The 13,699-nt window shown below is 32.0% G+C and overlaps 1 protein-coding gene across 1 annotated transcript; it reads right to left on the reverse strand.

Annotated features, from left to right (window-relative positions):
- Window positions 1–2,691: 2,691 nt before the first annotated feature.
- On the reverse strand, window positions 2,692–7,943 carry LOC128162755 (probable G-protein coupled receptor 19). The gene is made up of 2 exons (XM_052826120.1): window positions 7,839–7,943; window positions 2,692–3,921 (listed from the first exon to the last, which is right to left on the reverse strand). The coding sequence occupies exon 2, from the start codon at window positions 3,884–3,886 to the stop codon at window positions 2,774–2,776; it is 1,113 nt and encodes a 370-aa protein (XP_052682080.1). The 5' UTR covers window positions 3,887–3,921; window positions 7,839–7,943; the 3' UTR covers window positions 2,692–2,773.
- Window positions 7,944–13,699: the final 5,756 nt, after the last annotated feature.

The following is a 13,699-nucleotide window of genomic DNA, read 5'->3' on the forward strand; positions in this document are numbered from 1 at the left end:
TAATTTCAAAAATGATTTTTTTATCGATCTAACGAATGTTTTGTCGGTGTGCCTTAAATTTCTAAACAACTTAATGACGTTAGTGTAACTTTTTATATTAATTGTATTCTTTATGGTAGTTTTGACTTTGCATACAACTTAAACCGTTACAAAAATTCACAGTTGTATTAACGCTTCTCAGCGTTTTTGACTTTATAAAGATACATTGCTTTAACTTGAGTTATTATTATGATATATATTTAGCTATTTCCCAGTTCTCATTTTTCAAATACTAACTGGTCTTTTCAAATAGGCTGGGTCACGTAAACTTCTTTCTAGTTTTGTTATATCTGTGAGTATGAATAATTTGTTGGGTTTGTAAATGTAGGTGTGAATGTATTAAGTATATATCCTCGGAGGTCCATGAGTCGTTACTCAAAGAATGTCTGCCACTTTGATCACTGAATGAAAATTTTGACACTGAATTATTTATAACATACCTAAAGTACATCTATTTCTTCATAAAACTTTACACTGTATTCATTATTTTTTACTTGATAAATAAATGAGCAGTTTAAGCACCAATGATGCGGAGACGGCATTATGAAACCTGGTCCCAGAGTCGTGACCTCAGATATTAACAAAACTATGAGGCCAAACCAATCTAAACATTAGTTTATAATGGAGAATAGTGCTAACAATAACGAATTGCACAATATAGCAAATTATGAAAATAAATTAAAAATATTTAATAATAAATTGAATAATATAATAAACAGTAACACAATAACATCGGACTTTTTCAAAAAACTGTAGTCTCTGGGTCAGCTTTTTGCAAAACTCCATCTCTGAGAGTAGCATCTGACACTTTAAATATCCTTGATGCCTTTTTCACTGAAATTTCATGTTCCTTAACCAATTTGTATGCATTTGTTAAATTTGTTGGGGAATACAATCTGTTTTTGTTTCTTTTTTGGACACGGGATTAACATAACAATATCACAAAACAAACTTCAAATGCTATAAGGAACTTTACTTCTCGTAACTTTAAATTATCCTTGTTTGGCCCTGAACATTCAAATCAGATCACATGACTTTCATTGACTGGATGTCAAGAAAGGAGACAACCGCTGTTATATTCTTAAAGTTTAGGTTTTGACGTGTATCTGGCCATTTTCATCTGTAACTTTATTTGAGAATAAGAAATCTTAGCAAATAGTTGAAATTGTTTTACTGGTGCATTTTAAATGATTGACCAAAATATCGAATGTTTAAGTCAAGTTACGAGCGAGATACAGATGTAAGAATTGGTTGTTATGTAAACAAAGCTCGAGTCTTATTAGTTGTTTACAAAAAAAGTAATGTATAGAATTACCATTTCCTTGACAAAATGACATGTAAAAACAATTTAAACTAATTCAGTATCTTCATAAATACTATTATCAACAAAAGAAAGATACATTTGATTGAAACTTACACCAATACAACACATATGTAAAAATGACAATATTTGAGCTTTGTTTACAAAACAAAGAATTATGAACCCAGTAACTTGCTTATAACTTGATATTTGACTTTCAAATTTTGACATAGCATTATAAACTTCTTTATTTTTCAGTAAAAACATTGAAAATGGAAAAAAAAAATTGAAAATTTTAAGTCATATCGTGTCCAAGTCCCTTTAAACAAAGATTGTGTTAACATTCAAGCATCTGCGATAAGTTGCTGGGAAATCTTTAATGTATAGTGATTGAAAAAAAGGTTTTACAGTCGTTGTCCGAGCAGTAAAAGTTACTGACTCACTACGGAAATATATTGGGTTGATCAATCTCATAGATGGCGAGGCGAAACCGAGCCGTCTATGAGATTGATTAACCCAAGCGTTTATCTACAACCAATGACATATCGAAAGTCTCTCGTGACGCGATAACAAAAGCCGCTAAGTAAACCCTTTGACTCTTTTTTATGACAAATAATGCTCCTCGCCTTAATATAACAGGAAGTGTGATGTTTTTAGATGTAGAAGGATTTCTACGAGGAGTTTGAACACTATCATCATTCAATTGTATTCTTTTCCATATTAACAGCTGAATCCTTTGTACTAAGGGACGAACCTGATGCCGGAATGGCAAGGAGATGGGAAATTTTAACTGACCCACTCCCATTTTTTTCTAATCTATAAACCCAGAGTGGACACAGAGAGTTAACCCCGATCAAAAGTATAACCCTGAAAATAGACGTTAAATGTGTATTCGGAATATACAAAGGGTGGGAATTACAGTGTAATGGTAATATAAAAGACGGGTCTGATTCACACTTCAGTGTGTACAGTTGACCCCAAAAGCAATTCCCGAGTAAACCAAAAGTACACCTCGAGTGGACCAAATTTTCAAAAGGTAAACCCCAAAAGTAAACCCAGGGTTAAGTGTTGGTTAACTTTAGTGTTAGCTAGGTTGAGTCTGTCTTTCTGAAAAACTCTGTGCCAAAAAAAAACAACAATTTTACTAAAAAAAATCCTTAAAGAGTTCTACAAAATGGGCTCCAAACACCAGGTGTTGTTTCCGTTTTACTCGGATCCATGTTTGTGTGCGTGCGTGCGTGCGTGTGCGTGTGCGTGTGTGTGATTTTGTATCATCATTATACACATTTCATTTTCAAATTACTGAGAAACTTAAGGTACATGTAATTGAGAGACAAAATTAACAATTCCGTTTTATTCAAAAGTACATAATATTTTTTAACAAACTCTTAACATTAAGAAAACGATTATTTAAAGCGGGCTTACGTAATATAATCAAATATATGACGTAACAGAATTGTTGTTTCCCCAAGGGTTCGGATCACAGTGCGTTGAACGGTCAAAGGCACGGATTGGCGAGGCTCTTCCATTGTCTGGTGGCATTACTCCAACGAAATTCTTTTTCCCAAAAGATGGCGCAATTGTTATGGCGTAAGTGTTGCTTCTGTAACAACGCGAACCTGAAAAACACAGAATTTCCCGGCATCCTCTTCTAAAGTTAGAATTGTACACAAAATACAATGAAGGTTTGATCAATCCACATAGGAATACTAACCATGTACAAATTCGGACTATAAAGTTGTTCTTGGCATGGAATTTCTGAAAGCAATATATTGTGCTGGTCACGTATAGCGGCAAGAAAGACAGAGCTGTTACAACTGTTGTAAGCATTAGAAGCTTAACCATGTTCTCTTTTGTTCGAGAAACTATGTTACTTGTTCGTTGGAAAGAACAACAACCGTCTTTTGCTTTCCAAATATGGCGAAAGACTTTTGTATACAGAATTGATACAATAACAACTGGGACAACATACTGTAGCAGCACAATCGACAGCATGTATAAACCAAATAAAAGATTGGTGTCCTCGATATTTACATACGATCTACATACACTGTTTCCGCTGATTGTTTGATCCTCTTGAAAAACATATAAACACATGATGCAATGAATAGAGATCGCAATTGAACTAATAATAATCATCCGCTTCGCGGTGCCTCTTCTTATTTTGAAACTCAAGGGATAAATGATTGTATAGTACCTGTCGGCGCAGATGGAGAGCAGAAGATAAATAACAATTCCTGGCAACGTATATTGCACGAAACGAACAACGCGGCATATAACATCAGAAAAAATCCAACCTCCTGCCAGCGTGTCCCCAGTCACAAAGGACATAACTAGCACTGAAAAGAGCACGTCGGCCATTGAGAGGGAGGCTACGAAATAGTTCGTGGTGGACTGTACACGGCGACTTCGGCGAATCACAATGCAGACCAAAACATTACATACAACGTTGACAATAGCGAAGAAAATAAATCCAACGAATTCGAGTTTCGTTAAATCTGATCCCATTTCGTCTTCTTCCTCCTTTTCTTTGCTGACATTCATCATGCCTGGTAAATCAATAGTGAAAATTCCATGGCAATCTGGAAAAGATATATAACGTGAAGGAAAAAGAATTTAGCTCCGTTGATTGATTTTTTTCTATGCTTTTAAATAGGGTTTTTAAAGCACTGTGTGATCAATGTGTCTTCAGACATCAACCTTAATCCGTAAAAATATGGCGGGAAAATGTCACGATTCCCCTACTTACTACAGGCATATACAGTAGCATATGGCGAGTCGAACGGAACCCCTCTTTTAAAAGATATTATCAAAAAGATTTTTGTTTTTAAATCTGGGGCTTAAAACTATGTAATTGTAATATATGCATTTAATTTGTTGAAATTGACAAGATACTGTTTGGTGATTTTTTTTAAAATCATTTGTAATTCAAAAGGCACGCCGCCCCTCTCCTGACCTTTGCCATACTTCACTGTCTTCACTTGATTGTATATTAAGTCAAATTATGGAATATGAGCACAAAAGTTATACTTGGTAGACATTTTTCTCTTTCATTGCATGTGACTTCGTTTAATTGATATTCAGTCACTAGCAATTTGGCCAGAAAGTACATGTATTAGAACAATAACTCCTGACAATGTTTTGGTCTTTGTTTTAATGTACCTCAAGATGTTCGATCTGCAATTCTAATTGTGTGTTAATAACCGTGTAACAACATTTATATCGTAGGAAGATGTATTAATTGGTCGGTCATCATGATCAGTAAAATGGCTAAATTTTCTTCATTTAAATAACATGTAGGCACCATTGTATATGTAAAAAGGTGGATGGAGAGTCCCATGTCTCAGTTGTTTCTGCTTTAAAGGTTTTGATAATTGTACAATGTTTAAAGAAAATATATCAATGTACAAGGTAACAAATAAATACAATACAGACATAATAGATATCAGGCCTAATTTTCCACAACGACGTAGATCTGTCTCTGTACGCCTTAACATTTTTAAATATAGATCTATAGTATGAGTATTCATCAATTCTTGTCAAGTGTAGTAATTCGTCAATTTTTCTCAAGTGTAGTAGAATGGCAACAAGATATAGTTTACATGGACTCATTTGTCTATTGGCTCGTATATCTAAAAGACTTATGTTCTCGTAGTTTCCTCCATCAATGTACCTTTTATGTGGGCTTAACGTCCTCAAATATCCCTCTATCATCTCACTGTAGTCAAGTTTCATTATAAAACCATGATATTAACCCAAACTTATATGATCGTCTGTATAAGGATGTGTCAAAACAACACTTTGGTGTTTAAGATCAAGTGGATATTGTAAACCTTATCACCATACTGCTGGATGCATATTGATTTATTTTTTACATGTAATATTATCTTCGTATAAATAAATACGTCAAATCTTAAAAGGAGGAAGTGGACCTTTGCGATGGCCTGAGTACAGCCTGGATCGATAAGCCAACTTTGAACTATTCATTAATGAGGTAAAGTAAAAACAAAACATACAGGAACGTGCCATCGAAGATATCGTGGAATAGAGTACTCGTCTGATGATTTTGGAAATAAGGCAAGGGTTAGAATCAATCTGGGGCCTTGGTCAGTATAGTACTGAGTAAACTTTAATTTAATCTCATTGAGAGAAATAAATATTTATATGAAACTATCAAGAAACTGTCTTTACTAATTTAAAATTTATGGCTAATACAATCATATATAATTATATAAAATTTTAAAGACGATCTGGTATTTTGGTGATTATCCAGCCTCCTTAATTGTAGTAAGATATGGGAAAGGTAGAGAAGCATTTGTTAAGAGCTGACTAATGGTGAAGTCATTATAGCATTTACTATAGCACCTGCCAGAAAATCCATAAGTCTGGAAAAATACTTTTTATGCCAACTTTTTTATATTCAGGTTATAGGTATACGATAAACAAATTAGATTCACTTTTAGTTCGTAGCATACAGACAATTTGTGCACTATTTTTTCTTAAATTAAAAAAAATGTTGATAAATGAATAATAAGTTGCATATTCGTTGTGAACTTAAACTCATGGCGATATAACATAGATCTTCTTGCCACAATGTCAAGCTGCTGTTAAAAAAATAATGATAATACAAATATTTGAATGTTTCCATGTAATTTCCCAATCGTGACGGTTATTCTACAGGTATGGTCTAGCATGGCCTCAAACACCTGAAACTTTTTTGAGACGTACGATCTACAAATAAACTAGATTTTTAGTGATTTGGATTGTTTCTTTATTTGCGGTACCATCTTACGAGCAGAAATTGGAAACAAAATATGTTTTTAATGGTACTTTAAGACCATTGGATCAAAAATAGCAGAAAAAACACCTTAGTCATCAATTTTAGAAACATTGCAGCAATATGTAAGTTCAAGTGGCGGCCGTTGGAAAATCGTGCAAGCATAATCAAAGTTATTTAACGTTTCTGATAATTAATTAGCTAGCAATTAACCATATGAGCTAATGACTGCATACAATAGGTTCTGCACTCTTTATCAAATTAATGAACTAAATCAACTGAAGGGAAATCGTGATTGATATAAACAGATGTTCTATAGGATCTGTCATTAGCTTGATAAATAATATCATTTCGAATCCTGCATGTTTTGTCATATACACAAGATTAGTATTGTCTGTTGTTAAAAGGTCATTCATACGACAACTTTGATCATGACTATTTGCAACTCAAAGTTTCACTGAACCAACCCCCCCCCCCCCTTGCACACCCACACACACACACATCCAAATCCGCGGAGCATATCCATAATAAAACTTTATAGATTAACCGGGAACACGAATTTAAGTCTAACAAGAAAACAAGTCATGTCAAATATTTATGATATACATGTATCTTATTTTACTGTAATCGCATTTAGCACAAAAATTAGTTTACTTTTTCTGTAACTGGTGTATCGTGGAATAAATGCTTATTATGCTATCGTTACTATATGATAAGAATAAGATGAAGCTACGCGTTTAACAGCCTATTATTTTTTTCCATTCTTTTTTCACGTTCATTTTATCAAAGATGTCGTAACCATCTAGGAGAACAAAGTCTCTTTTTGTACTAAATTCTGCATTTTACATAAAGTATGTTTTTCACTTTTTTTAAAGGTTTTATAAAATATTTTTTTAATTGAAAAAAGGAAAATATAATCCTGACTGCAAAACTTGGTAGATCTTACCTCTGCGCACAACTACCGTTTACAAAAGAGAAATATAGTTCAAATGTAAGCTAGCTTATCTAAGTGTTGTGGTTCCTAAGCCGTTATTTTTACGTTATATTTCAATAATAAATGGTTTGTATGGATGATCAATATAAATTAACCTGGAAGTGTGTGTGTGCTGCAAAAGGAAAGACCTGGCTTCTGTTATGACGTTCCAAATATGTATGTATTTACTCAGCGTATATTTTTCACAAAATCAATTATCGTGGAGAGGCTCGGATTATTTTTTTCGTTTAATAATTATAGTTATTGCATAACCTCAAGTCCATCGACAGCCAGTGCTGTAGCGTTATGTGCTAATAACCCATCTTCATAATGATTATATATTTAAGCAAACATTAATTTTACTGCCGGGAAAGGCTTTGTGAGCTAAATTAACTGCCCTGTTATCTTATCGTATTCTGCTTCTAAAGTAAGGTCATCATTGATTTGGTATAGTTCTAGCGTGTTTAGAGAAGAACAATCTTGGGAGTTTCGGCTATAAATCACAAGGCTGATAAAAATCGATCTCGGATCATCAAATCACTAATGTCACACGTTATGCTACCTCGCTATCGATTCAATTTATAATATAATCTAGCATGCAACATGAATAAACAATTGGAACCGTGAAAAAAATCGTTTCTTAATTTTATTTGGAGATGATAATGTATCAGAATTTTACCTATACTAAAAATCTGATATCACCTATTCATCAGAAGTTGAGCTACAATGTATAAGCAAATAAAAATTACCTTTTCCGGCGACATCACTCCTGCCTTTTGTTACCTGTATTCGGAGTTCATCTTTGATGCTAGACAGCAGCTAACAAGTTCTGTTGTAATCGATTTGTCATACAATATAATGAAAACCATTTGTCACGTGGTAAATTTTCTTCAGCAGTGACGTTAGTAATTAAACGGGCAAATCAACATTCAGAATACTTGATAATTGTTTCTGATTCACATGATACTGCAGACGCGGTGAGTATCATTATTCCAAGTTTTGAATCACCTGCGTATATTAGTCTATATTCTTAATTACTTTAAGCTTATTGTTTACAATAACAATTGGTAATCAGAACAGTTGGGAGTTTCCAGAAGATAATTTTAATCACATGTACGGATACATGAAAAATAACCTAATGAGTGGAAAACAGAACATGAAAAATATTTAATGTCATGCTATAGTAAATAAAACTGCTTATGTAATCCATATACTTAAAGCATCCTACGTGTTTAAGGTAGTCCATCCGTAACTAAAGCAAATTTAACGCTTTTGATTGATCTATACTACATCAAATACGTATTTTAAAGCTATTATGAGGCTGACATAAACCAAAATTGGGTGTATGCATGTAGTCAATTAAAGGAATTCTTGCACTTAAAACTTTTTAAAAGAGTTTTCTGCCCTATAGGAAAATTTTTAAAAAATCATTTTCTGAAAATATGTATGGTAAACTATGAAATGTTTTAGCATTTTCGAAGAAAGGGAAAGCTTTTGCAACTTTTTACCAAGAGAAATGTGAGAAAATTACTTGTACTAAAGAAATATATTTTAAAATGCATTTTTCCCATAGACTTCAAAGTTATTAACTTCAACATATGATAAAGTTATTAATATTAATTTTTTTGAAATATTTCAAAGATAATTGTGATTGTGATTTAGTAAACTCCTTAAAATCACACTAAGAATTAGTGATCAAACTTGAAATCTATAAGATATGAAATATGATAGTTATGGATGGACTACCTTAACAATTGCGCCCTTTTGTAGTTCGATAAAGTTTTTAAAAAATGCGTCGATCGATTGCATCCATTTGTACCTCGATGTAGCTTTTGAAAAATGCTTTAAAAGATATCTGCAAAAGAACTAAGTCTAATTATGAACTAAACAAATTTAAATAAACGGTTTCTTGTTCAACAAAAACATCATATTCGTATGAATTTTTATAAAAAAAGAAAACGATTAAATAACCGTTTAAGCGTAATTGTAGCGACCTTAATCTTTTCTTAAACAATTATATACTAGTACTGTGTATACCTCGCGATGGCTGTATATGGAATAAAAAATGACTATTGCTTCATTATCAAATCGTTTAAAATAAACTAGAAACTAGTCTTTAAAATGAAATGAATTTACGATGTACAAAGTTTGGTGTCATGTTTGATAAAAATTGAGACACCTACGCATTGGGTTGTAAGTTGTTTCAATATTTTTTTTTGTATATAGAAAAGGAGGAAACTTTTGGCTGACGTGCAGTTTCTCTGCTAATCTACTAATAGAAAAATATCATTGAAATATGCTCCTAAATTAATTCTTTACTTATATATTTTAAATCTGCAGAGAAACAGGTAAACTGTGTATGTTATGGTCTCTTATTGCTTATTGAGAAACAAAAAAAACTGTCTCATTTAGTCAAGTAAGGATTTATTTCTCTGTAACAAGGCCCAAAAATTTCTCAAAGAATCCAACGGGGGTTATTCTCATTCCAAAATACAGTTCACATTCTAGAAAGCCCCTCACTTTATTTCCCCCTACAAATACATAAAATCCGCACATCTACTGGAAGAAAGATTCTGACACTACAAAGAAAGCCTATCATCAAATAGTATTTTTAACGGTTTTGGATCACAAAAAAATTCAAAATGAGGCATCCTTTAAATGTCACTACACTCTAAAAAAAGTTTTACTATACATTTTTAAAATAAGAATTTGAATTTAGAAAAACTATAAATATCAAGTAATACAATTAGTCAGAATAGCAAGTAAAAGGCAATCTCGTTTAGTAATTGGAATCGTAATTAGTAAATACCACTAATACAATTACTTATGATTTATTTTACTCATCATTTCTGCAATTACTTAAATGTATATACAGATTGGTTATTTATTTACTCAATTTAATACTTATTTTAAGTAATCAAAATCATTTTGTTATAAGTAATTGAATTACTTGTAGTAGACTATTTACTTTTTTGCAATTACTAAAATGTATATAAATATGTTTTTTATTTACTCAATATAATTCTCATTTCAAGTAATTAAAATCATTTATTTTCATTAGTTTATCTAATATGGTTTGTTATAGGTAATTTAATTACTTGTAGTAGACAAATTTATTACTCACTATTTACTTTTTTTTTGCAATTACTAAAATGTATATAAATACTTGTTATTTATTTACTCAATATAATTCTCATTTCAAGTATTCATTATTCTAAAATATTCTATAATTAAGTAATAGCAATACTTATCTTTATATCTAAATAATTTACTTATTTCATACCAATACGATTTACCCGTTTGTTTTTTACTTGTTGTAGACATATTATTCTCCACAAATTATATAACATTGTTTTTAAAAATTGAACATCTAAAATTCTGTTTCCTTGCACTCGCTGATAACTGTGAACTAAGAAAATTTTAGGGAAAAAAAACACCAGACAACTGTGTAAATCAATAAATCTGTAATACCATAACACATATAAATAAACTGGCTAACAAAATGTTATGTGTACAAGGTTTCTACTTTGACTAGCTTGGATTTACAACAAATGTGCACTTGAGAGAAAACAGTAATTACTTCAAGCAATCATAAGCATTGCAATTAATTTTCCAGATAAGAAAGTTCTTTAAAAAAGCTACAGTATGTAGACAAACATAGCAATTTTAAGATATTACAACATAAAAACAATTAATAAACACTTATAATCATTTAATAATGAGTTACTCATACATGTACTTTGCTTTTTAATCAATTTACAAATAACTTCTACTGGTGATTAACAAAGATGTTTAACTTAAACAGTTGCAGCAAAATTAGAGATAAAGGACACAAGTTAAAATTATCAACTTTAAAATTTTGCACATTTTATAAATTTCAAAAATAAACACAAAATTGATGAACAAACCATAATGAAATTTGACAAATAGTACTCAACCAATCGGTGATGATTTGTTGCTGCAGATTGATAAACTTGAATGCAGTTTGATCACAACATGCATGCACAGATGGACTTGGACAAAAGTTCACAATAAGCGAAGTTCAAACCATATAGTTCACAATTAAGCCCTGCATGGTCACTGGTCATATTACAATTAATCACGGCAATCTTTAAGGCATTCTTGATGTCTTTTTTATAACAGTCTCCTGTATGTGCTCTCCGATATAATTTCACAAATAAACAATATCACACAAATGGCCGAATATCACAATAATGTCCACAATGGAATGGTCAGACTTCAGCACTGTTGATTATATGCTTTTCTACCTAGTTTTACACAAATTCTGTCTTCACTCTTTTTTGTTTGCATCATTTGATCATAAAATCAGTGAGTTAGTTGTTCATGCAAGGCACCAGGGCAGACACCTTTTGGGAAGATAAATGGATTTCATATAAGCACAATTTTTTTCAAATTTAAAAGCAGTTTCTAAGAAAAACAAGTTAGTCTATCATATATATATACTTACTCCATCTACTGATCTTTTAATCAATATAGCTACAAATTTGCACAACTAACTCTGACTATGTGAGTAGAACATGAATTCTTTTATTTAAGTAATAAAAATGTAAGTCATATAAAATGTACCTATACACTATGTAATGATAATTCACTAAATTTGGCATTGTTTAAAAAATTTTGAATTTAAATCATTTGTTCATGCATCACAACGATGTAATAACGAGCATTTTGCGACACCCGGCATTGTCATAGGGACGGCCTTAAACTGTTAAACCATAGGCGTCGGAACCATAGGCTAAGCCCCCCCCCCCACTTTTTTTGCAAAGTTAGACCTTAATCATAAGGGACATAGCATCATAGAGGGTTCAGCCCCCCCCCCCCCCCACTTTTTCTCGCAGCAATGATAATTGATCCTAAATTTACCTTGAAAAATTAAGAAGTTGGAGTCATAGGCATACTAGCCCCCCCCCCCCCCCCCTCCCCCGGATTAGGAATTTCATGTTTTGGGTAAAAAAAAATTTGGTAGGTAAGATTTTTTTTTTGGAAGTATAGGTATACCATACCTCCCCCCCCCCCCCCCCCCCCCCCCGCGCACGGATTAGGATTTCCATGATTTTGGGAATTAGTTTTTTTCCCTCAATTTTCTGAGGATTAGTCTACCCCCCCCCCCCCCCCCACTTTCAAATTGCTTCCGATGCCAGTGTAAACTCATTATAAAAGATCACAGTCTTTCGTTTTATATTCCAATAACTGTTTAAACTGCCATTCAACGGATATATTTTCATTACTTCACTTACTTTTTCAAAAACGTGCTCATGATCATGCACGAGATGGTGCATGCAGTGGCCATTGGTGTTGAGACTTGATTCATTCACTTATATTCGTCCTCTGTTTAGCGGTGGATATTCCAAAAGTAAACACTCCATTGACAATCATTCTTTTACCTTGTGCACAGCCCTTATTTTCATTAATTTTACCATCTCGGTGATGGCAGACAACATGGCAGCATCGAATATGAAAATTGGCGGCTAGCTATTGATCGACCAATCAGCGCGCGCGTAGCTTAACATTGAAACAAAAGTAAAAGTAGAAACAAACACTAAACAGCATACGAAAAAATTCTTCAATCTTCATGATTCAACATTAAGCGGTTTAGACACTCCAATATAAGTTAACTGATATTTGAACGTAGGAAAAAAGAATATAGCACAACAAAAGAACAGACAGGTTGTTGTTCACGTAATACATGGGGTATGGAGGGGGGGGGGGGGCATTTTGCCTTTTATGTAATGAAACATCATGCGATTAAAGTTGATCTAATTTTCGTAATAATAGAAATTTTTATTGAGACTATCTTAGAATTATATAATTCATAATATACTTATATAGTAAGTCTTTTCTTTTTTGCTTTAAGTATATGATAGTTCTTTATCATAACGAATTACTTAGTAAATCATGTTAAGTATATGATAGTTCCTTATCATAACAAATATCAGTAATGGAATTACTTAGTAAATCATGTTTTGTTTTTAGTAAATGATTGTCCCTTTTTTCATAACAATAATCAGTAAAAAGGAATTACTTAGTAAAACATTTCTACACATTAAGTAAATGTAAGTAAAATATTTTTATTTAGTAATTGACATGAAGTTCAGTAATTGTTTTAAATTTGTAAGTAAATGTTAAGTAATTACCTATTACTTATTAATATGATTTTAAGTAAAAAATGATTACTAAGTACAACTTTTTTTAGAGTGTACTTGTGCACATATAACGCTGTTCAATACTTTTTTTTAGTGTGCTGTGACACTAAGATTGAGTAACACGCCTGTAAAAAGACAAATTAACAGTTAATTATTTGATTTTGAAAGTTATAATTATAATTTAACTGTACATATGTCAAATAAGCAAATAAATTGCAGTCTGGGGATAAAAATGAATATCTAAAAAAAAATTCAATTCAGTAGCTAGGTAACAACAAAAGTCCCATTCCAATTATTACAAGTAATATGTAGGAAATGAAGCACACTTTTAGGAGTAAATTTATTTCATTGAATATTTAGTATTTCAGGGAGGTCATAAACATCGGACTTTAAACTTTTATGCATTTATAAAGACATTCCAATGAACTGAAGCGACACCAGATAAC

The sequence above is a fragment of the Crassostrea angulata genome, chromosome 1 (assembly GCF_025612915.1).
Source record: "Crassostrea angulata isolate pt1a10 chromosome 1, ASM2561291v2, whole genome shotgun sequence".
NCBI lineage: Eukaryota > Metazoa > Mollusca > Bivalvia > Ostreida > Ostreidae > Magallana > Magallana angulata.

Coding starts and splice junctions, on each gene's coding strand:
- LOC128162755 (XM_052826120.1), bottom strand. CDS start 3,886: ATGATGAATGTCAGCAAAGAAAAGGAGGAAGAAGACGAAATGGGATCA.